This window comes from Chiloscyllium plagiosum, unplaced genomic scaffold, assembly GCF_037043375.1.
Source record: "Chiloscyllium plagiosum isolate Xiang-an unplaced genomic scaffold, Cpla_swu_hap1 HiC_scaffold_5, whole genome shotgun sequence".
Taxonomy (NCBI): Eukaryota; Metazoa; Chordata; class Chondrichthyes; order Orectolobiformes; family Hemiscylliidae; genus Chiloscyllium; species Chiloscyllium plagiosum.
The window spans coordinates 5817690-5844790 of record NW_028270143.1 but is presented as its reverse complement, the minus strand read 5'-3'; the positions used below and the strand labels follow the sequence as shown (position 1 = coordinate 5844790).

Genomic DNA, 27101 nt, shown 5'->3' with positions numbered 1-27101 from the left:
ATTCAGGAACACTCAAAAGAAACCCATACAGAGCCATCTGGAGTTTGAAAGACAAAGCTAATTGCGTACAACCAGTGGGTCCACTCTGTAAAAATACAGTGTTCCCATGATGAATTAAGCAAGTTCATATTGTCAGAAGAATTAAAATATTGATACCCCCAAACCAGAGTCCTCAGCACTTGAAATACATTTGTCACATGACCAAAATCTGGGCTTGTTGAATTGTTTAATCATACTATTCTGGGATATGTCTGACTAGCTGAGTCATTATAACATGCAACATTTCACCTCAGGATTGAGCCCTATGCAATTGTTAAAATGACTGTGTGGTAATGCCACTGGACTAGTAACCCATAGGTCTATGCTAATACTGTGGGAATGTGGTTCAAATTCCACAGCAGCGAGGAAGAGGTTGAAATGTAATTTATAGACTCTTGTGATATATCCCTATCTCTGGGCCAATAGGCCGAGATTCAAGTACCACTTGCTCCACAGATAGGTCAAAACAAATCTGAACAAGTGGATCAAAAACAATCTATATTTCTGGGATTCAAAGTCAATCGCTGTTTGACCTCCAGGCTGCAGCAGCCTGTTTCATACAATCCATCACTGTCCTCATTTTGTCGGGTGGGAAGAAGCGAACATTTTGCCTACGAGGAGATAAACTATTCGGTCAAGCTTAAAGACAGAACTATTATCAGGCACTAACCTTAGGGAGTTGTAACTCAGGTGAGACTCATTTTAATTGGATTTGTCAAAACTTGTCATGTATAACCTATCACCTGTCTCCCATCCATCATTCATGTGGATTTATCAAGTGAAATTTCTGAGAAATCTACATGAATAGAGTTTCTGTTTACAGGGTTCAACCTGCTGAACAATTGTCGATTAAGAAAAATGTTCCTGGTCTCTCATTCCTAGCCCCATCAATGAGTCAGCATGGCTGATCAATTACCAAAAGCATTTTAGAACACTGCGATGTCTCCTTGATCAAGTATTGACTTTGTGACACTGTTCTAAAGGAGTAATTTCCTACTGTTGATTCCATCACGTGGAGTCAACTCTAATGTAGAGCTCTTCCTTCGCAAGGAGAACATTCACTAGTTAATTATTACTCATTGACAAATGTGAGTTTGAGCTTTCACTCAGCAGATTATCAGCAACCCCTCATAAATACAAAGATGAGGAGAACTTTTCATTGTAAAATCTGTGTTGGCCCCATTCTCTTAATGCTGACATGCAGTGGATCCAGTATTGATTTTCACTTTGTTCTCCATTACCAGGCAAGTCAAAGTAGTACACACCTCAGTGTAAACAGTGTCTACTATTAAATGTAGAACTCGGAGATAATTTAAAACCACTCTTGCAACTTAACCAATCACATCTAATCATTTTGAAAAGGTAAATCATTTTTGAGTTTTACCTTCCCATATTAAGCATATCAGAATAACAGTTTTAAAGGTCTGTGGGTACAATTTAATGTTAAATGTTTTTTGAATCTATTCTGAAAATCGAAGTAAACATACAGTTTTTGTCTCTAGAAGTATAAAGCTAAAATTTGTGAATGCTTTAAAATAGCTAAAGTGGAAGACAATAGACTTGACATATAACAGATACAAACAATGCAGAGCATGATTCAACAAGGTCAGTAGAATGTTGAAGTATATAGACAATACAAGTCAGAAAGAAATAGAGCCAAATAATGTTGCACTCTGGTCAAGCCATACTTTGAGCATTGCATATGATCAAGTTGCTGAAACAAAACAGACATTCAAGTGCTTAAGGTAGAGCAAGGAACGGCTCAAAGGCTGATGCTAAAAGTCTGAATTGTGAGGAAAAACATGAGAAACTTAAGGTCTGCAGCATGGAAAGGAGGCAGTTAAAAGATAATCTTAGTGTATAAAATAAATACTATGTTAAATAGAGAGTGTGGGACAGGGATGCAAACTAATGAGTTTAGGATTGTCTCTAAAAGTCATATACATAAAGTGAACATGTCAAATTGAATAGTTGAGTCAAAAACTCTAGTACCCAAGAAGAAATTGGAATGTGATGTTTGGTGAACTGGTGGATCTCCAAGTAGATGAATTATGTTAGCCAAATGATCTTTCCCCGTCTGTAAATTATCTTGGTTACGGTTTAACATGAGTAGTAATAAATAACATTCATAAATAAAACAGACAAAGTTATTCCAATTAATGGCATCTAAATGAAATTTGTTATTGTGGCAGATTAGGGTGGGTAAAAGATAAAATCAAGATAGAATAATTGCCACATTTTGTACTGTGACAAAAAGCCTTCTTTGCATATACTTAAATACACTCTGGAGGTATTTTCATGTACAAAAAAATTCCAGTGACAAAAGGAGTGTGGAGCTCACTGATAAGGCACAGATTGGCTTAATATTTTGGTCACCTATGCCCTCTTTTATATCACAAATACAGTTGGGTACAAAAAATAAGAATTTAGCTATTCAAATTGAGGAGAGTAATCCCTTTCACAATTAATATAAAGAATCAGTATAGGGCTTCAAATTCCACAGAAGTATCTCAATGATGGTCATGTAATTATGACTGACGTTAATTCCCACAGAAATGTCTGCACTTACTGAGTGAATGTCAATACTATTGTATAAAACATTCAAAATAAGAGGTAAAACATTCCAAATTTATCCATTCATCTTATAGATGCTCATCAATATATCAGATTAAATTTTAAAACAAAACTTTTAAAAAAGAATTGCATTTATCAGGCTTATTTTACAGGGGAGTTATTCTTTGCTTCTTTGAAAAATAAACACTTAAAGTAACAAATGTAACGTCCAAATATACTAGGAGGGAACAGAACCATTCATTTATAGCTCATCATGTTTATATGTAAATTCTCTAGCAGAAATGTATCCATCTTCATCTTCATCTTCATTCTTAAAGATGTCGTTGACCATAGACTCCTGTTGGGTGTCATTTTGTGCAACTTTATATTTGTCAAATTCTCTGCGGAGATATTCTTTCACCTAATTTGCAAAGATAGTTCAGGATTAAGTTTAGCAGCAAGGAACATTCAAAAGCACACAATCTCTAAAATGTAGAAATTTTGTAAGTTTAAAAAATACTGGAGAGATGGAAATGGTAATACTGTTAAAATAAATTAAATGTTGCTTAAAAAAACAGTCAATGAATTTCATCAATACCTATCAAGTCACAATTATTGCAAGAATACGAAGTTCTGTCATGATGAGTGCAACAGAAAAAGTTTGGTGCCTCTTTTTCCAGCAATATTCAAATTCTGTACTACCAAATGACTAAACTTTGTAATTGATCTATGTAAATTCAATTAAATGTTAAACATCTACATACACAAGATTTACATTTTGGGTAAGATCTTCCAACAGGTACTTGCTTATTAAATTATGTTTGAAATATTCCTATTACACAATTATGATGTGCAAATGTACTGTACAGGAGCAGACATGAAATGATCATGGTATGCCGACTGGTGATTTAACTTATTAATATTTTTAAGGTGGATCAGGAAACCTACTTATTTGTAATTCAATTGTGGGTACCAGTTGCAACAAGGCTCCATTAATTGTATCAATGTATTTCAGTGACAGCATTGTGCAAATGGAAAAATGGCCTTTGCTGAAGAGTGCTCATATCTGACTCAACATAAACTCAGTTCATCCAGAGTTGTCACAATACCTGCCGGGTTTTTTCAGCACTTTCAGCTTTTATGGAAGAGCGACCTGAACTAGTTGGAGGCAGGATGTGATTTATCACATAAAAGTTTGGAATGGACATTATTTTCTAGTTGTTTATTGCGGGTGATCATGTAGGCACAGAGTCATTTTGTACTCTCAAAATCATCAATAATTTCACAAAAAGGAATAGGTTCACAGGCAAACCTCATTGAAAAATACCCAAAATCTTTCTACCGACAAGAGTTTATGCAATTAAAGTAACTAAATATTGTTTATTTATAGTTAAAATGCTGCACGAACAACTGGTTTTTAATCCAACAAAATGAATTGTTTTCAAAATAAAGATATAGTCCAGAAAAAAAGGTGAAAAAAAGTTTGTTAAAGTAGTACAAATACCATTTTCTGTCTGAGCATTTCTCATTGTAAGGGTATATGCAGATATATTAACATAAATATAAGGAAAATAATGCAAAGAAAACAGTACATTCAACAAGTACAGAAATTAAAATTTAAGAGCTGGTTAAGCTAATAAGGCATGATTCAGAATGAAGCCACATGATCTACTGCCACGTACACACCAGCAGAACATTCTAAAAACAGGTTGCATTCATAGCTATCTGCACCTTCGAGTTGTAATCTGAGTTGTTAAATAAGCCTGTTTTAAATTTTCACAATTTAATCTGTATTACTTACCAATAGCACAGGAACTACAACAACAATGAGATGTATAGCCAAAGCATATGACAGATTTAAAACCAATAAGAGACAACCTGAAGACAAACAGTGAGGTCGGATGAAAGACAATGGAAAAGCAGATGGCAGTTAGGAAAAATGACAGACAAGGAACCCAGTAACCTGGTTGTTGAGATATAAAAATTATTGAAGTTGTGAACATTTACTGTTATTTTGGAAAAGATCAAAAAGCAATTTCTGGCTTCTGCACATGCATCTTTTAAATGTAAAGACTTGCTGTGATTTTTCTTGCTTCTTCACAAGCTTCTCTATAACATTAAGACTATAAGATTTAAGAGCAGAATTAGGCCATTTGGCCCACTGGGTCTGCTCTGCCAGTCCATTATAACTGATGGGTTTCTCAATCCCATTCTCATGCCTTTCCCCTATAACCATTGATTCCCTTACTGATCAATAACCTATCTATCTCAGACTTAAATACACTCAATGACTTGGCTTCCACCGCTTTCTGTGGTAATGTATTCCACTGATTAGCAATGCTTTGGCTGAAGAAATTCCTCCTTATCTCAGTTCTAAAGGTTCATCCCTTCACTCTCAGGCTGTGCCATTGGGTGCTAGTCTCTCTTACTAGTGGAAACATATTCTCCACATCAACTCTATCCAGGCCTCTCAGTATTCTGTCAGTTTCAATCAGATCACCCACTCATCCTTCTAAACTCCTTCGAGTGCAGTCCCAGAGTCCTCAACCATCTCTCACATGACAGGCTCTTCATCCCCAGGATCACTCTTGTAAACATCCTCTGGACCTCAACAGCCAGCACATCCATCCCTAGATATGTGGCCCAACTGCTCAAAAAATTCCAAATGCGGTCTGACAGAGCGTACACAGCCTCAGCAATACACCTCTGCCCTTGTATTCTAACCCTTTGGAAATGAACTTGTTTAGTTTGCTTTTACTTCCTCAAAGAATTCTAACAGATTTGTCAGGCATGACCTCCCCTTGAAGAAGCCATGGTGACCCAGCCCTTTTTTTTTTAAACCATGCACATTCAAGTACTCCACAATCTCATCTTTAATAACTGATTCTAAACTTTTTACCAACAATTGACATCAGGCTAATCAGCCTATAATTTCCTGTCTTCTACCTCCAAACTCCCAAACTATATAATCACTCAGGCCGTGTCTCACTCTAATGTGATCTTTCCTTCCTGATTGTGCAAAGATTACTTAGATTTAACATAAAAATATATGAAATGTTTGAAAATGGTATTAACCAACTTGTAACCTGCTAAACATATCGGTAAAAGTTAAGGCTGGTGGATATGGGAGTAATTAAATCTTAATGGCATGATACCTTTTAATTATGTCAAATAACTTTTGTGATCTTAAAAATCTGGAGTCTTTCTTGATTACTTTCTTCCTGTATTCTGAACTGTTTTTATTGCATTGTTTTTCCTGGTTTTCAGGTTTTTTTTGTTTAGATTTTAACCTGAATATGCGAGAATATTTATAAATAAAAGAATCTTACTTCTTGTCTGGACAATTTCCAGTCATCATTGAGGTCCATCTCCTGGAATGATTCATGCGACCGTGGTCCATTTCTGATGTCAAGAAGCTCAACTTCAAATATCAACGTGCTTTCAGGTGGAATTTTTCCTATATAAAAGAACTGGTTTTAGTTGTGAAACTGAATACTCGCACTCAAAATTAAGAAACAACTAATTTTCTTGCTTCCACTTCTGCCAAGTCATCAGAAATATTAACAGCGTCCTGCAAACTTGGATTTACTTGTCACGTAATTGATGAAGATATCAAGGACAGGCGAAAATGTGGGCATGTATCTTTATATGAATTGTTAAACCTATTTACTTTTTAAACTGTTGAAAGGAAGTCTGTAGAAAATGACCACTTCAGATTTCAGGTGTCCAGTAATGAGGACTCACAACAGATAAGGCACGATAGGATGTGGAATACAGCTCGCTCAGCTATGATCCATCACACAAGAGCACCTACTGTATCACTCTTCAGTTTGTCTCACCAGCCACTCTGGATGAGATGCTCAATTGAGCAAAAATTTAGGGCTGATTTTGTATTGTCAAGCCATGCCCACAGGTAACTGTATTAAAACTGATCAGAATAATCTGATGAATAAAATCTATAAACAGCCAAGATTTGAGATTTATATTCTATCATTTCTACTTGATTTGATTATAGGGCCAGGGGGTAGCTGGTAACTATCCCCACAGGAGTTAACGACTGTCATGTTTTGCAGACTGTCCTCACTTGTGGGTATCCAGTATGGGCCCAAGTATCTGGACACCTCCTGATAATATCAATCGCAAACCTCCTGAGTACCAGAATGTCATCACACTAACCTTTGGGACCAATGAATCCTTGCTGGGCCCTGATGTACCTGTTTTGGTGGCAATGAGCCTTACCAGTGAGTACTGCCAAGCTACCAGGGTTCAGGAAACTTCACTGCTAACATTAATGGCTTTGTCATTCAATATTTCACTAGTCTCAACACTAGTTTAACTAGTCTCAACAGTCTTAACATATACTGACATTTAAACATTATGTAGGTCTCAGCTGCTGGTAGTACTACATCCATGTATATACTCTGGAGGAAGAGCTTGCTTGTTTTATTACTATGTGGCATAAAATCATGATGCACAGTTATGATAGATCGAATGTTTTCATTTGTGGTAACCTTTTCACTCACTTGTAGCCAACCTTTCCAGAAAGTATAAATCACAACAGCATGCAAAAGTCACTGGGTAACGAAGACTTCAAGAATATTCACTGAGCATGCATGACCATGTTAGCTGTTAACCAAACAAAGAAAGCATAGGATGGTTAGTAATTTAATTGTAAAACATTAACAATTTTCATGTTAGAACTATTTAGTACATTAGTTGATAAAGGTGAGAAAAGGTTGATGCAGGATATTTTGCTTGTAATGTTAAACAATATCTGCATTTGTTCCTTGCATAAGGAATCTGTACTCAAAGCAATGAACTCTAGCCTACTGAGAAACTTTTCCAAAGAATTTATATGCACCACATCATGTCTATTATATAAAATGTTACAACTGTAAAATTTTATTAGATGGCTGTGTTTTAAACTGCCCCTTTAAATTAAAGGTGAAGTAGAAGATCTTGGAATGGAGGATGTGACCACCTACAAAACCTGCCCATTTGACCTGTTTCTTAAAAATAAAGGCCAAGGTCAAAACCTATTGAAAAAAAGGTGCAAGTTTTAACATCAGACAATGAATATAGTAACTGGGCTTGCTGCGCATAGAATATTGGAATTAGTCAGACAAAGATTTGGAGATGACTGTGACCAGATGCTGCACAATGTGTGACACAGATAAATGACCAATTTCTGGTTATTACCAAACAGTTTGCTCATGAGGGCAAATTTCCTGTTTGAAGAGAGGAGATTTATAGAGAGGAGATTTAAAGACCAAGGAGTCGCTGGAGGCTACCTTACTATTTCAATCCATTTAATTCTTCCCAGAAGATTAAATGAATGCTCTTGATCTTTTAAAAACAGTTCTAAGAGACTCAATTCTGTTAAAATCAGGAGAAAATTGACCTTTTTTTATCAGACAAGAAGAAAGGCATGTGCCCGAAACGTCGAATCTTCTGTTCCCTAGATGCTGCCTGACCTGCTGTGCTGTTCCAGCAATAAAGTTTCAGCTTTGATCTCCAGCGTCTGCAGACCTCACTTTCTCCTTTTTTTTATCAGACTCTATCTACTGAAAATGTACAAATGCAGTATATTGGGTTTGTAATATTATTTGTTTAATATATTAGTTGTCTATTAAATAATGTTTCAATGTTGATTTTCATTTTTGTTACACTAAATGCCTTAAAATGTGAAATATTGCGGTGATTCTTTACATCGATCACAGAAAATTCATAGCTCTTCTTAAGGGTTTTAGGTCTCCATGTGGTTAACAACGCAAAACAGTTGTATGAATCCTGAGTAGGACTTTGTTGCCTTTTTATCCTTGACATGATCCCTGGGACTACAGAACTTCTATGCTTTTACACTCCAATTTATCTAACTCACTCAAACTCTTGTGGTTTTATTATTTTCCTGAATTTCAGCTAAAACAAAATTGGTTGGATGTCAGACTGGTCGATATGTAGCATATTAAATATAAAGCACTGAAACAACAAGATGTATTTTAGGCAGAGTAAATTCACAAATATTGCAAGATAATTAGAAAAGAAAAGGTTTGAACAATCAGAATTTTCCAATCAGTATTACTATAAATGCTCTGATAAGCATCTCAGTGTCTAGTAATCATATCTGATCCAGATTATAAAATTTGCAAAGTCATTCCTAAGTTGTTGGTAAGTATACAGGAAAATATTTTAAGTACGTGCAGCTGAAATAAAAGGTAAATATTAGCAAGTTATATTTCATGGATGAAGTATAATAAAACACTGTGTTGTTAAAGCTGGGTACAATACCTTTTCCTTCTTTTCCATATGCCAGGCTTGGGGGAATGACTAGCTTCCTCTTCTCTCCTGCACACATCTCACGTAAACCTCTGTCCCAGCCTACAAGTGTTTCTTTGATCCCAAGTGTAAACCAAACTGCCTCGCCATTGTTGTCCTTGTGACTGAAATACAATAAAATTGTTTCAGAACCAAAATTTGAGCCAGAGATACAAGTAGGTCACAAACAAAAACAGAAATTGCTGGACAAGCTCAGCACATCTGGCAGTATCTGTGGACAGAAATCAGAGTTAACAGTTCAGGTCTGGTGACCCTTCCTAAGGATGATCTGACGAAGGGTAACTGGACCTGAAATGTTAACTCCGATTTCTCCCCACAGATGCTACTCGACCTGAACTTTTCCAGCAAATTCTCTTTTTGTTTCTGATTTCTAGCACCTGCAGTCCTTTTGTTTTTTATTCGATACAAGTAGATGCTTCATCATTCTTTTATTGCAAGAGTGATAAATGTACCAGAAAGAAATAAATAAAAATGTTAATTGCAATACACTTGGTTATGTGCATTAGTCTTTTTAACATAATTAAGATATTTGAGCGTGTGTAATTAAGGGTTCGGGCAACAAAGTTTTTGGTTATGAAGATGGAGAATGGTGATATTGTGGACTGATTTCATTGAATGTGAATGAATCACCTATCTAGACTGCTAAAGGAAGCCAGGGAAGAAATACTGGATGCTCTGATCTCCAATCCTCAGTAGATACAGACAAGATACCAGAGGGTTGGAGGTTTGCAAATGTTGTACCATTATTTCAACAAGACAAGAGGGATTGTCAAAATAATTATGACTGATCTATCTGACCCCAGTGGTCAGCAAATTATTGGAATTAATACTGAGAATGAGGATTAATTGTTACTGAGAAAGGCACTCATCAGGGATTGTCAACATGGTTTTGTTATGGGAAGGTAATTAAACTTTGAGGTGGTAACAAAGAGAATTGATGACGATCATACAGTGGATGTTGACTATATTCATATTAATAGGGCATGTGACAAGATCCCAAATGGCTGACTGGTCAGAAAAATTGAAGCCCAGAGGATAGAGGAATGAAGTGAGTTAGATACAAAATTAGCTCAACAGAAAGAAAAAATGGCTAATGGTTGAAAGATATTTCTGCGATTGGAAAGTAGTTGCCAGCGGTATTCCAAAGGTTGGGTCCCTTGCAGTTTGAGGTATATCTTGGTGAATTAAACTTAGATGGAGTGGCATGATTGGAAATTTTTCACATGACACAAAAGTGGGCCATGTTGTTGATGCTGAACAGAATGGTTGTTGACTGCAGGAAGGTCTGAATGGTTTGGTTAAGTGGACAAATAAATGGCAAATAGACTTCAATTGACAGAAATGTCAGGTTATGTATTAAAGCAAGGGAATACATGGTAAATGTGAGCATGTTGAGTGGGCCAGAGGAAGTGAGAGACCGTGAAATGCCTGACAACAGGTCACAGACACTGGCATGGCAGGTAGATAAAGTTGTAAAGAAGGAATATCTGATGCTTTTCATTATTGAATGAGGCATTTAATATAAAATTAAGAATGTAATTCTGCAAGTACACAAGGCACAAGTTAGGGCATAACTGGAGTCTGTGTGCAATTGTGATGACCAGATTACAGGAATGATGAAATTGTTCTAGAGAGAGTACAGACAAGATTTATGAAAATGTTGCAAAGTCACTAAAATTGCAGCTATGAGGAAAAGCTGGCTAGGCTATGGTTAATTCCATAAGAATAAAGCAGTTCAGGGTTTTACTTGAGATGTACAAAATAATGAGGTACTTGGATACATTGGAGAGCAGAGCCCCATTTTCTCCTAACGGACAGGTCAGGTACCAGGGATTCAGATTTAAGGTGATTGAAACAAGGATTGGGGGGACACAAGGAAAGCCTTTTGCAACCAGAGGGTGGTGGATATTTGGAATCTGGTGCCTAATTTGGTAGTGGAGACAGAAACCCTCAACTTGTTTAAAATGAACCTGGATCTCTATCTGAAGCACTGTAACTTACAAGACTACAGGGCAGAGGCTGGACTGTGAGATTGGATTAGGTGTCTAGTTTATTTATCTGATGTCGAGTTGATGGGCTGAATGGCCTCTTTCTGCATTGTAACTTTCCTATGGTTGCATGACTCTATCCAAAGGAGCTTCACAGGAGGACTCTAAATCAAAATTTTACACCGAGTCATACAAGGCAATATTAGGGTAGATTACGGTAAATGTGGTTAAAGTGGTTGGTTTTAAGAAACATCTTAAAAGGAGGAAAGAGAGCTAGAGTTTGGGGAGGGAATTCCAGAGTTTTGCAGCTGATATCACAGTCACCTATGGTAGAGCAATTAAAATCAGGGATGTGCAAGGCAGCAGAATTAGAGGAGCACAAATGTTGGGGGTTCGAGGAAATTGCATAACAGGAAGGAAGAGGCAATGATAAGATTTTAATATAATGAGAATCCAAAAAATGATTCGCAGTCAGTGAGAACAGGGTTGACAGACAAATAGGGCATGGTGCAAGTAAGGACATGGGCACTAGCATTTTGGAGCTCAAGTGAATGAAAAACAATGTTGGAGACCAACCTGGAATACTGAAGTATAGAGGCAACAAAGATATGATTGACAGATTCAGCAACAGATAGGTTGAGGCAAAGACAGTATATCATTTGATGTAAGAGGCATAGTTAGTTAGTGATGGTATGAATGTATAGCTGGAAGTTCATTAAAAATGACATTCATGTTGCAAATATCATGGTCTTGTCTGAATTGCCAGAGAATAATGGAGTCAGTGTGTAGGAAACAGAGTTTGAAACAGTCACTTTATTCAATCACACCAATATTTAAATTGGTACATAGTACTGGATATCAGACAAGCAGTTGAATAATTTAACAAAAGCGAAAGAGTCTTGACAGCTGGTAATGAAACAGAGCTGGCTGTTGTCAAATATTGAGAGATAATTTATGCCATGTTTTTCACTAATCTTGCTGCGGCACAGAATTTAGATGAGAACTAGGAATGTACTAAGGATAGATCTTTTGGGGACATTGAAGGTGAACCATGAAGTGGAAAGAGAAGCTCTTTCAAATAATATCCCAATTACAATTAGATAAGTGAAAATAGAATAAGACAAGGTCCATCCAGTTGGACAATATTGGAGTGGAATTGAAGGAGGATAGTGTGGTCATCTATAGCAAGCCTGCAGACAGGTCAAGAAAGAACAAGGAGGGAAAGTTTATCCTTGTCACAGACACAAAGAATTGCCTTCCTAAATCTGTTAGCTCTGGTTTTATGTTATGCCCTCTTGTTCATGATTCTCCCATCAGGGGAAACAGTTTTTCTATAACTCCCTTATTCGATCTTTTTGACATTTTAAAGACTGCAATCAATCACTACTTAATGGTCTTTATTCAAGCCAAGTTTATACAAACTGTAACGATAATTTAACCTCTGTGCCCCAGTATCATTGAAAAATTTAATAGACAGTCTCTCAACATCCAACATATCGTCTTAAAGGTGTAATGCCTAACACTGAATGCAGTATGTTGGATGGAGAAAGACTCCATATAAAGGAAGCATAATTACTTTCACTTTGTAACTCAGCCCCCTTAAGATACCAGCTAATATTCCCTAAACTTTTTTGTTTACTTTTTGTACGTATTGTTCCACAAGTTATTTTGAAGTTAGAAGGACCTTTGTTTTGCTTGATCATTGGATGTTGGCATTTATTGCGCATTTTTAATTGCTCTGGAGGTGATGGTGAGCTGCCTTCTTCCATCACAGAGCTGTTAGGAAGGGGGAAGAGGAAGATTTTGATGCAGCGACATCGAATGAACAGCAATATATTTTCCAAGTCAGAGTGCTATATAGGGCCAAGTGGGCTGCTTTGTTCTAGTGTCAAGGTTCTTCAGTGTTGTTGGAGCTGCACTTATCCAGAAGAGTGGAGAGTTTTCCATCATAATTTGTGGCTTCAAAATGGTGGATAGTTTTGAGGAACGAGTGTATGAGTAACTTAGCACAGAAATTCTAGTATCTGACCTGAGCTTGTAGCCATTGTATTTATATTGAGTGTCCAGTTCAATATCTGATCAATAGTAACCTCTGGAATGTTGATAATAGGGAATTCAGCAATAGTTAAACTTTGTTCCTGTCCTTGATGGCCATTGCCGGCCAACCGTATAGCGTGAATGGTACTTGACACTTAACAGCAAAAGCCAGAATGCTGTTGAGGTCATGCTGTGTATGAACACAGACTACTTTTGTATCTGTGGGGTCACAAATGATACTGAACATTAGTGAATATCCCCACTTCTGAACTTATGATGGTAGCAAAGTCATTGATGAAGCAGGTGAAGTCCACGGCTCTACCCTTAAAAATCTCAAGTGCTATTGTGGTATAGTGGCAGTGTTCCCTGCCTTTAAGCAATGTCTTTTCCCTATAGTGGCAGATTTCAAGACTGGGGGGCATACTTTTACAGTTAGAGACAGAGACTAAAAAAGGACATGAAGGGTAACTTTTCTTTATATGCAGTGGTTCATGTGTAGAATGAACTTCCAAAGGAAGTCATGGATACAGGTACAATTAAAATGTTTAAAAGTCATTTGAATAAGTACATGAATAAGAAAGGGTTGAGGGATATGGGCCAAGCACAGGGAAGTGGGACTAGTTTACTTGGGATTACAATGGGCATGGGTTGGTTGGACGGACCAAAGGGTCTGCTTCTATAATGTATCACTACGACCTGGGTTCAAGTTCCACCTGCTGTCGAGGTGTGTATAGCATCTCTGGACAGGTTGATTAGGAAATATATACCTGATGAACTTCTACAGGCCTGGAACAGAGGTGACTGACTTCCAACAATCATAACCATCTGCCTCTGTACCTGCTATGACCCCCAACCAGTGGAGACCTCCTGATTGTCGATTCGTCAACTTTTAATCAGGCTCTTTGGTCAAATGCTATCTTGATGTAAAGAACAGTTACTCTTCTATCAACTCCAGATTTCAGCTCTATTTTTCCATGTTGAGACCAAAACTGTAATGAGGTTAACAGCTCAGCAGCTAAACAAAGTCAGTGGGCAGATTAGATTAGATTCCCTACAGTGTGGGAACAGGTGCTTCGGCCCAACTAGTCCACACCGACCCTCCGAAGAGTAATCCACCCAGATCCATTTCCCTCTGACTAATGCACCTAATGCTATGGACAATTTAGCATAGCCAATTCACCTGATCTGCACATCTTTGGACTGTGGTAGGAAGCCGGAGCACCCGGAGGAAACCCATGCAGACATGGGGAGAACATACAAACTCCACACAGACAGTCACCAGAGGCTGGAATTAAACCTGGGACCCTGGTGCTGTGATAGCAGGCACCATGCCACCCCTATCATTGAGAAGCAAGTGCTGCTTGAACAGCACTTTCAACAACAGCTTTGACGACTTGGAATGGTGTAGGGGTCATCGGCAGGTTTGGATTTGTTTAGCTTTTGTGGTCAGGACATTACTGAGCAATTTACTAGATTGTTCAATAAGTGTCCAGGTTGTAGCTGTACTGGAACATCTTAGGTGCTGGAAAACCAGTTCATGGCAATATATCCCAGTGTCAGCCTAGAATTCAAACTGAATTGAAAGAAAAGAGTTAAATGCCCCATTTATAGCAGCAAAAGTATACCCCAATTAAGCCCATTATCTGCATACAAGTAATATCCATCACACCTGGGCTGCCTAGCAATATTAAAATTTGGCAATTAAACTCCTTCTGGAGTTACATTGCTGCCAGTTAATATTTAAATAATGTTAAATAGCTTATGGAGGGAGTCAGGAATCAGAGGCAGGACTGAAAAACAATGTGAAAAGTGCAACATTGTTGAACACACCTTATTATAATTCAGTGGTGTCACTGCAGAGTCCCCAGCTTTGGTACTAAAGCACAGTGCCGCTAAAAGTATTGCTCTCTTGGAGGTGCCATTTTCATATATACACAAAATGATGGACTAAGACTCTCGCAGACACTATTCTAATAGTAGAGGAGCTTTCCCGGTCTCCTAACCGCTTCGTGTTTCAACCAATAACTGAAGTGTACCACCTGGTTATGTATTAAATTAATTGCCCTACGGATATCCTCATATTGTAAAAGGCACACTAATGTAAATGCAAAACTCTTACTTCACTGTTATGATCCGACTCTCAGCTTTGCTCATCAGGCAACTTAGAAAGTTAGTGACACTTTTAAAGTCGGAAATATCTATTCAGTCTTGAACCTCACAGACTTACCTGGAATGAAACATGGTGCCATTCTCAAAAAATCCAGTATAATGGATCAGTAACTGGTCACCTAGTTTGGTCTTTCGGTGACAGAGGAAAGGCTTTTGCAGCACATCGATTTTCACATCAGCCTCTGGAATCAGGGCACTGCTGGCATAACCCAGCACAAAGGTGAAAACGAGTGCGTGGGAAGCTTGCAGACCCTTGGGCAACATAGTATGCAAAACTATTTTTCTCCCACTTATTTTTCTTGAGAGTCTATCCCTTTCTTTAATTGCCCCCACTGCCTTCCCCTTCCCTCAGTCCCAAACCCATGTAGACGTGGCAGGTCCAACTTGCTCACACAGGTCCAACTCTCGCACAAACCCCGCCCCCCCAGCCGACGTCACAAAGGAATCCGCACACTCCCGGCGAGCGTTCGACAGCATGGGAACGCAACAACCGGGGGGGGGGTGGGGGAAATCTCCCATCTCCTCAGCGCTGATTGGTGCAGGGCTGCCGGGGCGCCCGCCGCTGATTGGATTCTCGCCCGGGATCCCCAGCAGTGCCAGCAGCGTTCTCTAGCGAGTGGTCCATCGAGCTGTCAATCATAGCACATCACGCCCCCCCGGATCTGTTCCTGGTTGCGTTCGGCTGTTCTGAATTGTTGCAGTGTGTATCAATGGAGTGGGAATGGTATCGTGAGTTAGCTAGCAAGTGAATGGCAGGGGATCTGTACACTTACCATGGAAGGCATGCTTTATAAATGGACCAATTATCTCAGTGGTAACTCGCTCTCTTTTATTTCAAGCGTGAGATTTGGTTTTGTGTTTGGTTTTGGTTTCAGCTTACAAAGCAGGCTTGGGTGTGTGTGCCGAGTGCTCCTGTCAGCTCGTTGCATTAGTGACCAAAGCGATGTTTCGTTTCCTCTCCAGTTGACAGGCCTTCTAAGATCGTGGCAGGGCCTCTTAAAAACAGCCGCTTGACTTAATGTGATTGCATTTTTATTTTTAAAAATGTCTTTTTAGGGGTCTCGGCCTGAACATGAAGACAGTGCAAATAGGATTTAGTATGAGCTGCTCCAAATGCACCTCCCGATGCTGCTGGGCTTGCTGTGCTCTTCCAGCCTCCTGCTTGTCTACCGAGTAAGCTGTAACCAGTATTCGGAGTCTGTAGTGAGGTATCTAGGTCACACGGTGGCAAGTAAAGCTGCTGTTGTCACGTTAGATCTAATCTTTTTGGCATTCTTTGACACTAAAAGTCATTGAGGATATATTTCAATAAGAAGGCTTCAATAGGTCGACCTTCACTCCTTTTTTTTGGTTAAGACTGGATTTCACTATCTCTCAATGCATGTGCATTAAACAAGTCTGTTATCCTTGGTCTTTTTTTTTTATTAACACTTCATTTCAATTAATAAGATTGGAAATGTCAAGCATGCTTACTTCTGATCATTCCTTGTTTTATTTTAGAAAACTTAAGTGAGGGAAATTATTGAAGGAATTTCCCATGCTCCACTTCTTCAGCATTATCTGACTGAGCAGTAATTATGCTCGAGGTTTCTTTAAAATTATCTTTCAATAACATAAGACTGATTTACAAGTTAATTTTAATTAGCATATAAAATGTTCTGCAATTTACTTACTTTGTTTGGAATCAATTGAATTGTTACTTCATACTGAAGTATAATTTACAATGTACAATAATGGATTTAGTGCACCCATCAGTTTGAATATTTAGAGTTTTATTCTGACATCATTCCATTCACATTACCTGTGTGCCACTTGAATTCTGCTGTTCAGGAGAGAGTTCTATGTGGATCTGTTCTCTCTCTCTCTCTCTCTCTCTCTCTCTCACACACACACACACACACACAACTCTTCATAGGTGCCATCAGTAAATCAGTGTGGCTGATTGTAAACACATAGAAGTTTGTTGTATTGATGACAATGTTGGTCGAACAGTTCTGTGTCATCTCAGACATTCAGTCACTTGTCGGTAAACACAAAGTAGGAAAGAAGTCACAGTTTCACTCAGCACATTTGTTATGCTTGGTCTTGCATTGTAACAACTTTATATTATACAGAAGTGAATTATTTCCAGATTGTGCATATACTCTAAAACTGTAGTTTTGGTGTCTTGTCTACTCTTGTCCTTTCAGTTCCCTTGTTTTCAGGAAAATCACTTTATAATTCAATTTTTCTGACTCACTTGAGAGATTCAGAAGGAATCTGCAAATGGATTTATGTAAAGTTTTCATGGCCATAGCTTGATGTGGCTGTCACTGATTAATCCTCCTGCGGAGTTATCAACAGTGAGCATTTGCTTTACTAAAACCATTTATCCGACGTATTTGTCTAAGCAATTGCTTACTAGTAATCTGCTTATATACCACTGCATTTAAGTACCAAGATGGGTGGACTATGTTTGGTGTCAGGTGGTTTCTCCCAACATATTTGACTAGAGAAGCTTAGAGCCAAGTTAACCTCTGTGGCTGTCTCAGTATTGTAATATTTCCCAAACAGGACCAGAGTGGCCCAGTGACGTGTTATTAATCAGTAATTCATGCTGGTTTACTGGGGCCAGGGGAGACATATCATTATTGGGTTAGAATTGTTCTCACTCTGATCCGGCTGAAAGTGAGGACTGCCAATGCTGGAGATCAGAGTCAAGATTAGTGTGGTGCTGGAAAAGCACAGCAGGTCAGGCAGCATCCGAGGAGCAGGAATATCGACGTTTCGGGCAGGAGCCCTTCATCAGGAATCCTGATGAGGGTCTCCTGCCCGAAATGTCGATTTTCCTGCTCCTCAGATGTTGCCTGACCTGCTGTGCTTTTCCAACACCGCTCTAACCTTGACTCATTCTGAACCAGCCAGCCTTGCAGTCTAATGTTTTGGTGGATTGAAGAATTTTGTCTGGACAAGCATCTGGAGGCTACTTGAATTTTGTGTAGGCTGGCTACGTAGTTTGTTAGCTTCTAGCAATTCACCTCTATAGACCAATGAGCCTTAGCAAAAACAGGAATTTCTGGAGAGACACAGCAGGTTTGGCAGCATACCTGGAGAGAAAATAGAGTTAATGCCTTGAGTCAAGTGATCCTGATTTAATCCTGAAGAAGGTCACTGCAGTTTAAATGTTTATTTTCTCACAGCAGATGTTGCCAGACCTGTTGAGTTTCTCCAGTAATTTCTATTTTTGTTTCAGATTTCCAGCATCCACAGCTCTTTATTTTATTTTGTTGACCCTTGGTTTTGGTTCCTGCAATCAGTAACTAATCTCTCTGGACTTGGATGGTTGCCCATGTTGCTGTGGACAGACTTCTATATTTAACGTGGCCTCGGTTATTATGGATTTACTGACAGGAGAAAAACCTGCTTCTGGCAGCACATAACACTGAAAGCTAAAAGCAAAATTCTACAGATACTGGAAGTTTGAAAATAAAAGAGAAAGAGCTGGAGAACCTCAGCAGATCTGGTGGGATCTGTGGAAGAAACAGTTAATCTTTTGAGACCAGCATTATTCTTGAAGAAGGGTCATGCTGAACTCAATGTAAATTCTTTTCATCTCACTACAGATACTGCCAGTTTGCTGAGTTTCTCCAGCACTCTCTGTTTATGTTATTAGAAAATCAATTGCCAAATTATTCAAACTAGCTTGGTAGACCTGCTACCATTTTTATTTTAATGTCTGTACCTTTGAGGGTATGGGGTTAATATTGTAGTGTTTTGTCTTCTCCATGTCTCTTGTAATATCAATACTGCAGCTAGCTTATAGAAAGTTACTCAGGAAATTCTATAATCATCCGTTCTGACAAATGCAACTGGAGCTATTTGATTGTGTTTGAATAACAGTTATATTAAAGACTTGAGGATGTTGGTGTTCGACATCTTGTCTTTCCACTCAATACCAGTAGTATGGTAGACAGTGCAAATGAAAATGGTTAAGTTTCTGGATGTGTCACCAACAGCAGTTGCAGCCCTACTATCAATTTAGAAGGTGCTGAGAGCAATTAGGTTGCATAAATACTTCTAGCAGTGTAACTCCTTTTTCCTGCTGGATTGGGCTTCACAAAGGCAGAGCAGGTCTTTCCAATCCGATGTGTAATTTTGGTATTGATTGTGATATTCTGAGAGAGAACATTATCAAGATGGCAAAATGTACCTGTGGTCTTATGTGGTGGATTATTGATTGTAATCAGAAAGAATGTGACCAAGGGAGCAGGTGTAGTTTGGACCATGACTTTAATGTTTTTTAAGGAGATTGTAGTCTAAAATGCTATGTCACCTGAGCAAAGCAGTTGGATAAGAGCTGAATTTACTGGAGAATGTAATAGTTGGCAGTACTTCAATTGTAAAAATCTTATCAATGTGTTCAAGTCTCTCCCTGGCCTTGCCTCTACTTAGGTCTGCAAGCTACTTCTGCATTACAACCCTATAAAATCTCATTGCTTCTCTAATTCTGGCACTTGTGTATCCTCAATTTTGATTAATCCACCACTGGCTCTATGCATTCAGATCTCCAAACCACACATCTGGATTTCTCTCCCTAAAGCAAGGTGGTAAGGAAAAGCCAGGGAACAATAGACAACAGTAGTGGACAACTTGTTGGACGGAAACCTGAGGAACAGGATTTACACTTAACAGGACTTATACACTTAATGGTAAGGTCCTAGGGAGTGTTGTTGAACAAAGAGTGCAGGTTCATAGTTCCTTGAAATAGGTAGATATGATAGTGAAGAAGCCATTTGGTATGCTTTCCTTTATTGTATTGAGTACAGGAGTTGGGAGGTCATGTTGCGGCTGTACAGGACATTGGTTAGGCCACTTTTGGAATATAGTGTGCAGTTCTTGTCTCCTTCCTATCAGAAGGAATGTTGTGAAATTGAAAGGGTTTAGAAAAGATTTACGAGGATGTTGCCAGGGTTGGAGGACTTGAGCTATAAGGAGAGGCTGAATAGGCTGGGGCTGTTTTCACTGGAGTGTCTGAGGCTGAGTAGTGACATTTACAGATGTTTTTACAATCAATGTTTTTACAGACATGGATAGGATAATAGACAAGGTCTTTTCCCTGGCGTGGGGGTGTCCAGATCTAGCGGGCATAGGTTTAGGGTGAGAGGGGAAAGATATAAAAGGGACCTGAGGGGCAACGTTTTCACATGGAGGGTGGTGCATGTGTGGAATGAGCTGCTGGAGGAAGTGGTGGAGGCTGGTACAATTACAGCATTTAAAAGGCATCTGGAGGGGTATATGAATAGGAAGGGTTTGGAGGAATATAGGCCAAGTGCTGGCAAATGGGACTAGGTTAGGTTAGGATATCTAGTGGGCATAGATGAGTTGGACAGAAGTGTCTGCCTCCCTGCTGTACACCTTTATGACTTTCCCCTCTTCTTTAAAACTACTTCTTTGTACAAGTTTTTGCTGACCTGTCTGAACATTTCTCAATGAAGTTTAGTGCCAAATCTTATAACACTTCTCTAAAGTGCTTGAGTTTGCTCTACTGTGTTAAAAATGCTATATAATAAGTGGTTATTATGTTAGCAAGTAATGCAAAATTAGTGGCAAAAATTAGCAGTGATCTGCACTATTATTTTTGTATGCACCCTTGGAAAGTTGAAGATGTCATCACCTACACATTATTTGATATAGATGCCTGTATAATCTTCTGAAATACCTTGAGCAGTATCATAGTAAATGTATTTTCTGCAGCACTGAGACAAGAAAACACTAAACACTGTTAACTATAAATGGCGCTAATACATAACACTGATCTGTTAATCCTAAGGGCCTGCTAGATCTATTAATCAGGCTATCATATCAACAGGAAGCTATCAGACCTTATTTGCAATTCTGCCAGGGCATCTATTGTTTAGAAGAATCTCCTGCAATGTATCATGAGTTGCAACATCAAATGGTAATATCCATGTATAGAAATTCTGGTACTCTGCAGGGGTTGAAGGCTGAAAAAAAAATCATATTTGACATTCTACGCCAAACTTGAATGCTGCATGGATTTCCTCCGAAAGAATATTTTCTGCTAGTTCCAATTAGTTTACAGAAAATTTTATCTGCTAACAATGCAAAATGAAATTTCCAGTGACAATTCTAGCTTTATGCTTTATAAGTATATGCTGCTAGCTTTTTTAGAATATTACACAGTTTTGCATTCCAGATTTTTTTGTTGAGGTTAAGGACTCTCTTACTCTCCATGTGGCTGTGTGATTCGGGTGGGACAATGGTTAACACTTGCCTCATAATGCAGGTTCCCAGGTTCGATTCCACTGTTGAGCGAGTGTCTTATGTTTCCTCCCATAGTCCAAAGATGTGCAGATTAGGTGGATTGGCCAAATTACACTTGTAGAATCCAGGAATGTGCAGGCTAGGAGGATTAGACATGGTAAATGCGGGATTACAGGGATAGGGTGCGTTTCCTTCAGAGGGTAGGTGCAGATTTGAGGGCCAAATGGTCTCTATCTGCTCTTTGGAGAAATATATGGTTGTGGGTCATGGAATCCTTCCAATGTGGAAGTAGTGTGGATCTGTGCAGAGACACCACCGAACTGATTGTTATTACACCTTTTGCTATATTTGAGGGCAATATTTGAGGAGTTACCTCCACCATCATCTTTCGCAATTTTTCTTTCACAGTGAAAGTTTAAGGTTGAATTTGATGTTATAATTGTTGAAATGTGGTTTTACAAACCATAAGTGAGAGTTGAGCAGTGTTCATAGAGGCCAGAATTGTCTGATTTCCTCTTTATCCTCAAGTTAATATTAGCTCACTTTGACGATTCTTGAGACAGTGGAATTTTACTTTTGGATATTCATTTGGTCAAAAGAAAAAATTTTCCTTCATACCTTGACTTCCTTGTGCAGGGAAGACACAACTAAACTATTTCTATTTGCAATAATACTAATTTTAAATGATGCATGGTCTAAATGGACATATTTTGGCATATTTCAGTCAAAAGTATTGCCCCAGTTTTAAAAATGATTATGTTATTGGCTCTCAGTATTATTTCTGGCTATATCTCACAGCAACTTGTTGCATCTGCATATGTACAGTTCAATGTAAGTTGGTGTCAGAGATGCTTTGTATCTCCATAGTGTATACTGTTACACTCCTAACTCATAGATTTTGCATTAAGATCACTTTACTGGCGTGAACTTGTAATGCTTGCTCACCTGTACTGCACTATATCTGGCTATGAAAGTTAAGGGAACTTTGATGTTGTAATAAATGATAATTACTACTGAACAACCTCTAATTCTGTAAAGTTAATGTTGTAAATGTGAAGTCTTATTCCCTGAGAAGAAATTTAATACTAAGCAACTTTAATAGTTCTAGTTTTTCTCTCTTGTATCTCTCCCTTTAACCTCACCAGCATGTCGCAATCTTTATTTTACTACTTGTACATGATTTAAATTTAATTTTTATTTCCTGTGTTTACTTCCCGACTGGCAGTGTGCATGTTTTAGTGAGGATACTTCAGTCTGGTTGAAGAATATTGCAGTTGCTGGCTGTGCTCATAATGCCACAGACACCCTATAGAGGGCACTGCAATAGATTAGATGCCAGTTTAGTCAAACTCCCTACTGACCGGCCTGTGAAGTAACTCCTGTCAGCGGTGAAAGCTGTAACTTTGCCCCTTCAAGTAAATTCTAAACTGTTATTTAAGTTTGCATTTCCTAAGCTGAACATTTATCTTCAAACCCATTTCTGTAAGGCAAGACACCGGATACAAAGAGATTGAGACTTAAAAAGGAGCTTTCAGAATTATAAATACTATTCCTAATTTTGAAGTTCAAACTGGAAAAGATAGACACAAATATTGGATTGACAAGGGAGTTTTCTTGTTGTTGGATTTTTGGCGAATATAAATTGACTGATACCTCTGAAATAATTGACAAAATAGTCCCAGTTTGTCTTGTTAGAAACACATGTGTATGCTATTCTATAGTTTAATAACTTGACATTACTAATGTTTTTTACACAGGATGGCAGCCACGCTGGTTTATTCTTGCTGGAGGAATTTTGTCCTATTATGATTCACAAGAGGACACGTGGAAGGGCTGCAAAGGCAGCATTAAGATGGCAGTGTGTGAAATACAAGGTAAAATATAAGGTATTTCTTAACATCTTTGACCTTCAATTTCCATTTCCTTCCTGCTGGTATGGAATAATTAGAAAATTGGACTCAAAAAAGACTTTCATTATAAGTTACACTTGGCATTAAAAATTCTTGCATTTACCATCTTCCCTTATTTGGTATTAACTCTTCATGGCTTTAATTAAGTTTTAATTTTTAAAAAAATACTGTGTTGAACAATGAAAACAGTGCATTTCTGGAGTTTGTAGTTCAAAATATGGGTTATACCTTGAAGGAATGTAATGTGCGGTAACATTTAGTATGAAAATGAAATGATAAAGCAATATATATTAAAATTATTTCACTTAAGCTGGCAATTCTATATTCAAATTTAATTATGTCAATGGATTGTACAGAATGAAGGTGCAATAATTTTGATTAAGGATGTTATTTTGAAGCTGTTTGATGTATTTACCTGGGTGAAGAATGGATTTTAATTATAATTAATGTAGAGAGGTTTTTGTTTTTGTTATATTGACTCTGAGCAGCTTACACGCCAAAATTATGAAAAGAATGCTGTTTAACAAGTGAGGAATTCTCTTTACACGAGCTTCCAGAGGTTTTAAAGGATGGCATAACATCTGCAGGATGATCAGTCTCTGACAGAGAAAAACAAAATGAGATTTGGGTTTAACCCTTAGTCAGTTTTCGAAAGGTACAATGGGACACTGAACTTCTGATAGAAAAAGCTGGTTACACAGAATGGTATACCTTATGTTTCTGATGTTTTTTCATAATCTATGTAGTTCCAGTCATGTAATTTAAAATATATATTTATTTTTTTGTAAATGTTTCATCCATGTGGAATAATTTATGCCACAGCTATATTTACTTTTCTTAGTTTAGTCTTGTGTTCCATTTCATGATGCTTTTTCTGTAAGCTTCAACAACAAATACAACCAGTTTATGTTGGTAGTCTTCTATCCCAGTGAACGAAGCTGACTTTTCTTCTGAAACTGATATGTGGATTGAGGCACTATATGTTTTTTTTTTAATTGACAAAAAAATCATGCATCTTCCCTCAACCTTTTCTTTATGATCTCTATTTCTGATCTGTTTCAATGCTAAGATCTAATATAACTGCTGTATTTGAATCCAGGCCACTTGTATTGCAAGGAGGTTTTTGAACATCAGAGCAGTACATATGTCAAGAATTCTACAGTGTTATGCAAGTTAAATTTGGGAATATGTCTGACCTTGAACCTATCTCAGTGATTGGAAAAGATCTATGTAGTCCAACATTGAAATTTAAGCACTTTGCACCCAGGTACAGACCGTGTATTTAATTTCTCAGCAATATTCTTAAAGTTAGGTAGCAGGAAACACAAAATACTGCCTATTCATACAACTCCCCCCATTAACCCCACCCATTTAATGTTTTTCCAACTGGGAGAGACCAGCGATCCATTTCTCTAGATCTTTTCCTTTGTTCTGGCAGTAAATTTGAGAAGGTGCTAAAATGATCTATTTCAACAGATCATCCTTTATATGGTTTTCCATGTAACCAGATGGACTAAGGGCCAGCTCATGCACAGAGGTACTGCTGAAGTTAAACACCATTGGTTTCACAACAGAAGAATAGTGCCCACTTTTGTTTCCATTCCAAATGCAGTGATCAACCACACAGTGAACCTTTTTGCATGCAAATGCATCTGGATGAAAATGGGTCTGGCTACCGGAATAGAGTGGAGTACGGAAACGTTGGGCTGGATTTTCATCAAGGAAATAGGTATTAGAAGTTGGGAATTTTTCCTGATCCGATAATCCATTCTCCATTCTGGAGGAGCAATCCTACCCTAGTTTCATGTTGTGGAGGAAGACATGGGTTGGTGATCAGCTAGCTGTCGCCAGAAGCAAACCTGAGACAGCAACAGAGATGGGCAAGTGGCTAAGTCAGCAGGTTAGAATTCATACCTATTTACTGGGATATTAGCCTAGTTATAACCTTGACCATTCGGCTCTCGAGGTCTCATCCTGCACACAACTCATACCATCTTCAATCCATGCTAAGATATTTTGCATTCCTTTCACATCTCAAAGCACCCTCAATGCCCCCTCATATCTCCCATTTCCCCATGCATTGCATATATTCATTCTTTCAGCATCTTAGGTGGTCAGAACTGATGAGCTATTTCCAAATCTAACCAGTCTCTGCTCCTGAAACAGACGCTAAACGCAAAGAGACTTTGAAAATCTCTGGCAATAAAATTGTTCATCTTCCAATTTCTTAAAAATGCCGATCACGCACACAGCCACACGTTGTGTTAATGACTGCATACCTCTTAATTCCCTGTAAATAAACACATTGACATTGAAAATAAATCTTCAGAGGAAGATTAAGTTATTACAAAGAATAAAGATGACAGTCAACTAATGTTTGCTCAGCACTGCAAGCTGTGTCACAATTGCTTACAGTGCTAAGTCCATTACCATTTTTGATGCTCAGGCAAGCATTCATATTGAGGCTGTCAGACTCCTGCATGTTGAACAGATGGATAAACATCAATTTCCCGCAGATGGCTTCATTAAGATTGCTTGCCTGTAATTCAAGAGTGGCTCATGAGCTGATTGAGAAGAGTTGACATAGCTCGTAGGGAGTGTGTGCTTTGCTTGTTTAACACATTTATAACATTGAATAACCTGATTTTTCTTGATGGAATATTTTCAATGTGTTTGCACAAAATTAAATTTGTCATTGAGAGCTTGAGAAGACAAAAGGGGCAATGTTTTCCATTGAATGTAGAATGGCTGTTTTTCTTTCAATTCCTGACTCCAGACAAGAGTCTCCACATGTTCTCGATTCCTCTGAGTTGCCATGAAGTGTGGCTAGTACGCTATCAAAATAGAGTGATGTTTGAAATGCCATCCCTACCATGGAGTCGGTAAAGTTGAGTGCTGGCTGCAGGTACCCTGGCCCTTGGCTGGTAAAAGTTTCCATCATGGGGCCAAGAACTTCAGAACTGAGTCCTGCACATCATTTTTAAAAGCCTTTCAACTTGACCTGACTCCACAAAAATCTGGGCCTAATGGTCCGGTTTTAACTGTTTGTTTGTAGGTGAATTTCAATTGATTTAAAATCTTGCGGATCATTTTAAATGAAAGTGGATCATAAATAGGAGACCTGCGCGGATGGCTGTTTTTGCCTTGTAGGAGCAAACATCATCAGCAAAATAACCTGAAACTTTTGGTTTAGGTTTCTCTTTGATGTATGAATGGCAGACTTCGGGTTAATTATTCTGCTCATCGTCTTTATATCTTTCTCTTCACCACTCAATCTTCACTACCAACTTTTCCCCCATCCCTCGGGGATATTATTATCCATTTCTTTCATTTGCAGTGCATAATAGTGACAACACAAGAATGGAGCTGATCATTCCAGGGGAACAACACTTCTACCTGAAGGCTGCGAATGCTGCTGACAGACAGAGGTGGCTTGTTGCCTTGGGATCTTCCAAGGCTTGTCTGACGGACAGCAGGACAAAGAAAGAGAAAGGTAAGTTTTATTTTCACTGTTGGCACAGGACTACTATTTTTGTATCACTTTAACAGAGCATACATTGCACAAAAGGAATTTGAAAGGATCTTTTCTGAAGTGTCTTGGTGGTACAGTTTATCTTTTCTGCTCCTGGAATCATTGAATTCCTACAGTGTGGACCTGATTCTATACAAAATTGTCAAAGAAGTACTTCATTGTGAAGATGACAGTAGAAACATTTGAGGGGAAATAAAAAAGCTGCTGAGTGCGTAAAACAAAGATTTGGTGGAGGTCTATGAGATGGTTCCCTGTTTCCACTTTTAACAAGAG

At 38.3% G+C, this 27101-nt stretch overlaps 2 protein-coding genes across 5 annotated transcripts in view; one reads left to right on the top strand and one right to left on the bottom strand.

Moving 5' to 3' along the window:
• Positions 1 to 1364: 1364 nt before the first annotated feature.
• Positions 1365 to 15491, bottom strand: fkbp14 (FKBP prolyl isomerase 14). Its single transcript, XM_043689512.2, has 4 exons — positions 15181 to 15491; positions 8881 to 9032; positions 5922 to 6049; positions 1365 to 3013 (listed from the first exon to the last, which is right to left on the bottom strand). The coding sequence occupies exons 1-4, from the start codon at positions 15384 to 15386 to the stop codon at positions 2855 to 2857; spliced, it is 645 nt and encodes a 214-aa protein (XP_043545447.1). The 5' UTR covers positions 15387 to 15491; the 3' UTR covers positions 1365 to 2854.
• A 294-nt stretch (positions 15492 to 15785) lies between these two features.
• plekha8 (pleckstrin homology domain containing A8) overlaps positions 15786 to 27101 on the top strand; it is a 76066-nt gene continuing 64750 nt past the window's right edge. For all 4 annotated transcript variants that reach the window (XM_087986942.1, XM_043689509.2, XM_043689510.2 and 1 more), the window contains exons 1-3: positions 15786 to 15936; positions 23144 to 23260; positions 26634 to 26789. In XM_087986942.1, coding sequence (XP_087843068.1) covers positions 15897 to 15936; positions 23144 to 23260; positions 26634 to 26789 — 313 coding nt within the window. In that variant the 5' untranslated portion in view covers positions 15786 to 15896. The remainder of the gene's footprint in view (positions 15937 to 23143; positions 23261 to 26633; positions 26790 to 27101) is intronic.